The following is a 5,334-nucleotide window of genomic DNA, read 5'->3' as shown; positions in this document are numbered from 1 at the left end:
GTATTTTTGATGACATCTAGGAGGCTTGTGACTTTCCCAATGACTGCCACATAAATAACACTGCCAAGGTTCAGCAAAGTATGAGAGACATCTTCAAAATAGTCCCTCTGCCATCAGTGGTTCAGTCTAAATGTTATGAAGCCATGCCGTACCTCTCCGTGCCACTGAACGCAACCTCCGGACACTCTTCTGTGTTATCCACACGGATATGCTGTTTTCGTTTGAATCAAAGCGTAAATACACTTAGAAAACGTATCCGTGTGGTGCGGCGTTTGCTATTTGCATCCAGCGAATACTGTCCAAAATGAAGCTACGCTGATGCCGAGAGACGCAGAGAAGATGTACGGTTGATTAAGTCTTTATTTTTATTTTCTTTGCATACAAAAAGTGTTCTCGTCACTTTATACCATTCTGATTGAACCCCTGATGACAGACAAATTATTCTGATTATGTCTTTCATACTCTTCTGGACCTTGACAGTGTTGTTTACTTGGCAGTCAATGGGACAGTCACAAGCCTATATTTTCTTTTTATTACTTTTTATTATTCATTTTTTGTGTATTGTTATTATTATTGCATTCTTCTAAAGCCTGCTGTTGAAAATGAGCATATATTCTAAAAAAAANGTGTGTGTGTGTGTGTGCATGCGCGTATGCGTGTGTGGCTTTGCCATGAACAACAACCCATTTTTCTCCCTTTTAGAGCATATAATTTGCTATCCAAACTCTGCATAATTATATTATTAGTGCGGTATTATTTTTGCGTTTGCCATTGTTTTTCTCTGCTGTCTGTGACCCAGTTTTGGGTTGCAGCCCATCATTTGGGAACCGCAGCTCTAAAAATTCTTGCTTTATAAATAACGAAAGGAAAAAAAAAACCAAGAGAAAACAAATGTACTATTGACCTCGGATGAGTCAAAGTTAGCCCGAGCTCCAAATACAACAAGAGGACGTTCAACTGTCACACCTCCAGTCATCAGCAAGAATAACAGTGCTAGCTATTTTTGTCCTTGCCGTTTTCATGCTCTTTTTGAGCGTGGTTAATCTGAGAGGTGAAATAATCCCGTGGTTAAGAGATAATCTGGTTGACAGCTCTACTACTGTCACTTTGCCGCCTTCACGAGGATGAGCTTCAATAGCAGCTAAACTGTGACACAGCGGCTAACAGCAAGGGGGAGCAAAATAAATAATAATGGACCCAAAAATAGGGATCATTTGTCTCAGTTCTTTTTTCATATTCCGTATTTTGCGGTGCAATTTTTTTCTTAAATCCACTTATGTTAGTCCATAAAAGGTCATTTTAGAACCCTTTTTGCAGTTAGTTTCAATAAATGTTCTGGTTAGACTGTGAAGAGCTTGTGCTGTGAACATTAGAGTACGTTTGTGTATTTTTCCCTCCGAAAAAGCTAGGAAAATCCGTTTTCTCTCTCGAGGAATGTACTTTGCAGAAGGTTGAGTGCTACTTTAATAACTTTGAGATCAAAATGAGAACAAAAAACTAATTAAATTTGGGATTAAACCTTGAAATTATTGCCTTCCATAATTAAATTTTACTGCGCATTCCAAAACATGGACAAGAGACTTGGAAGGGAACGCGAATGCAGTATTTTTTGGATTATTGCAGACAGATCACTGTACGATCATTTTGCCGCATAAACCGATTCTCTACACCTAGCGCAGCAATAAAGACACTGCGGCAGTGAAATTAGCATTACTAATTAGCATAGCAAACACAAGGTGGCTCACCTTCAAAGTCCACGTGCCCGTCTCCGTTTAAATCGATGTCCCGCAGAATGTCCTCCAGATCTCTGTGACCCACCTGAGGGAATAAGAATCAATATAAGGATGAAAGGAGAATTGGATGAGAGCTATAAAAGCTTTTCAGCAAAGTAAATAACAGCACCTGCTGGCCCAGCAGTTTCTTCATGGCCTCTCTTAGTTCTGCTGTGCTGATCTGACCGTCTCCGTTGGTGTCGAACTGAGAGAAAGGGAACAAAAGAAGGACGGTGAGAGGTTTAAACGTATTAGAGCAAGGTTTTCTCCCTTCCTGCAATTTTACTGTTTTGTTTTTATTCATATTATTATTTATTTTATTAATTTTACAGTGAAATATTTCTTAGTAATATTAGTAAACTGTAGTAGTTAAAAGTAGTAATATTACTTTTTGTTTTATCTTTTTTTTTACTGTTTTTCTATTTTATTTAATAATAACAATGAAATAATAACATTATTATTTCACTTTAGCCAAATTATGCTGGCCTACAAAAAAGCACAACAAATCTTTTTAAACTTTTTTTTCAGTCACATTTTTTTAGCAGCAAAAATTGCACATCACCCTTTTAAAAGCACCACTATTAATTGCAATAAAATCTAAATGGCAATATGGCTTAGTGCAATTACCAATTTGCAAAGGCTTTGGTTACATTAAATATATGTTTGTTTTATTAGTATTGTAATTTTAGGATGTGATGCCAAAAAAAAAGAAGATGAATTAAACATTTTTTAAATTCTCAACATTTGACTTTACAGTAAAATAGTGCAATTGTAATATTCTTTCATTTTTGTCATTTTTTTAATGAAAGCTATTTATTTTTGGAATTTAATAATATAAAATATAAGAATGCAATTACATTTTTTAAAGTGCATTTTAAATTGCAAGAAATATATAACACAATTTGCTTTTTTTCTCACAAATTGTGCAGCCCTACCTCACCTCTTTGAAAGCGTCTCTCAGTTCCTTTACTCCAATCATATCTGCAGTCTCAGCCAGAAGTTTGGGGCCCATCAACTCCACAAAATCCTCGAAGTCTACGTGTCCCCCCACTGTAAGACAGAAGACACAAGCCATTAGTGAACGTCCACAATATATGCTCTTTTTTTTATTGGCATCTTTGGTATCGATGATGAAAAGGTTCTTTAGATTATTAATATTTTCTTCTATATTATTCTATCAAACCTCCTCTTTCTAAGAGTGGCAGCACTAAACAGAGCCTTGCATAACCTACATTTCTAAATAAATGTTTGAACAAAACATGTTGATTTGTTGCTGCGTACAGTTCATGTTGATCTGCTGACTCAGTTCGATGAGCTCCATCTCAGTGGGCATGTATCCCATGGTTCTCATGCAGTTGCCCAGGTCTTTGCAGCCAATGAATCCATCTTTATCTTTATCAAACTCTTTGAAGGCTTCTCGTAGCTCTGTGAAGATAGAAAGCGGGTCAGGAAAAAAAGAGGACAGAGCGAGTTAGAGATAATGAAAAGAGAATATTTCATAGTATAATTATGTTTCGCTCGTGCGCTCTGCTTGCAACACAATTTTGAAGACAATTACAAAGCACTTACAAAGTACAACAATGTGCCTCTGAATGACCAAAACACTTGTAACTGAATACTTTGTTGCGAACCTTTTCTATTCACAATGAACAGCTCTTCAAATTCAAACGGAACAATTGGCGCATTTTATTAGAGTGCCCTGTTAAAATCAGAGTGAGAATTTGCACACATTGAAATGTCAGAAATTGTGATCAAAACACTTCAGCATTCTGCAGACTCTAGTTCATTTTACTATAATATCAGAAACGTGTACTTTGAGTGGCTTCTGTTGGATTCTTGAGAAATCATGTGGATATGCTGATTTGCTGTTAATAAACATTTCTGATGGCCGTAAAGGCATAAATCGCTACCTGGTCTTGTGTCACAAACATACCTGGGTGCACTTTTTTAACAGGACATGAAATACATACCAATAAGTACATATCAATGCAGTTTCCAGAAGAAATGAACACTAGAAGCAGTAAAAACTGACACTTTTACTCAGTTTCGAGTCATGACTTCAATAGGTTTGTTTGGTAGCTCACGGAGTACGTACTTGAGAGGCGAGGAGCTCTGGTTTGAATCCTGTGTGACTACGGTTTGACAAAACCGGTTTGGAAAAAGTGCAAATCTGCATATAAGGAAGTTGAAATGGCACAGATGCATCAACAAATGCCTTTTATATCTGTTTTGCATTTGGATTGGATTTGGTGTAGGGCATGTTTCCAACAAAATAGAGCATTATCTTTTAGCAACAGTCCCTGGAAATTTAACTTAATAAAAAGACAGCAATAAGTAACTATATCAACGTCATAAAAACAAGCTGGGGTTCACGTATTGAAAATGCGATTTAGCGCCAGATTTCTCTTTGAAACTGCAGCAAGCATAAAAAGTGCACAGAGGTACATATTTTTATGAGACCAGGATGGGAAACCGTGATTCTTTAGCAGTGAAGTGGCACTTACCATCCAGTTCCTCTGGTCTCAGCTCTCTGTTCTGCAACAAAATAAAGAAAAGCAATCACAGACAATCCTCGCTAACTGGTGCAATTTTGTTTCCATTAATGACACAAGTCAGCTGGCATTCTCCTCCTCTTCTGTAGAATACAGTCGTTTAATTCTATGCACTATTTCCTGCTAGAGAGAAACTCATTACAGCATTAGGATCACAATGGCACGTGTAAACTAATACACCCAACCTTTTCAGGGTTTTTTCCTCCTGCCTCTAAAGGAATTAACGTCTGGGTTTTTAAATTCGATCTTCCCATTTGGATTAAGTCATTTGGAACAGCACGTATAAACTCAGGATTGATCTCTCATAATCAGCTCAAGCCGCTAGTTTCTTTGATCCCAGCGTTCCCTGCTCACACATCTCTTCGAACACGAGCGCATGCGGGGCTCACCTCCAAACCCTCTCTGAGCTCCTGCAGAAGAACTCAATCACGTGAGCCTGACCCAAGACCCCTGCAGAGGCTAATAAAGCCAGATCCCCGCAGTTCGTATATAAACCCAAACATGTACCGCCTCTTTATGACCATCTGCAAATCTCTGCATTTGAGAAGAACAGCCTTGAAAGTGTATGGGTGCTTCAATATGTTACAATGGGCGAGATGTTGATAGGAGTCAGTTGTTCAGGAATCACACTACATTGGTCTTGCTGTATGTTTTCGATTCATTAATAAGATCCATTCGATAAGCAATCAGACTACATTGGCTTTGCTAAATGTTTTTGACTGACTAAAAAGAAACAGTTTGTTTCATTAAAAAGAACCAGCTAATCAGAGTCACTTGTTCATGAATCAGACTACATACGTTTTTGATTCATTAAAAAGATCCAGTTCATAAAAGTCATTCGTTCAGGAATCAGACTACGTTGGCTGTTCTAAATGTTTTTGATTCATTAATAAGACCGAGTTGATAAGGAATCAGGCTACATTGGCTGACCCTGTCAGGAATCGAACCCGGGTCGCTGGTGTGAAAGGCCAGGTTCTACCAAAGTGAGCTACTTAGGAGACTCAAGTGCA

General features: G+C 37.7%; 1 protein-coding gene across 1 annotated transcript; it reads right to left on the bottom strand.

Annotated features, from left to right (window-relative positions):
- Nucleotides 1-675: 675 nt before the first annotated feature.
- On the bottom strand, nt 676-4,319 carry LOC122357533 (calcium-binding protein 1-like; the record flags this gene model as incomplete). The annotated part of the gene is made up of 5 exons (XM_043256934.1): nt 676-1,818; nt 1,903-1,977; nt 2,713-2,822; nt 3,054-3,197; nt 4,277-4,319. Coding segments are annotated over 5 exons (477 nt in total), but the record flags the coding sequence as incomplete, so codon positions are not given.
- Nucleotides 4,320-5,334: the final 1,015 nt, after the last annotated feature.

This window comes from Puntigrus tetrazona, chromosome 14 (genome assembly GCF_018831695.1).
Source record: "Puntigrus tetrazona isolate hp1 chromosome 14, ASM1883169v1, whole genome shotgun sequence".
Taxonomy (NCBI): domain Eukaryota; kingdom Metazoa; phylum Chordata; class Actinopteri; order Cypriniformes; family Cyprinidae; genus Puntigrus; species Puntigrus tetrazona.
This window is presented reverse-complemented; position numbering and strand designations above follow the sequence as displayed.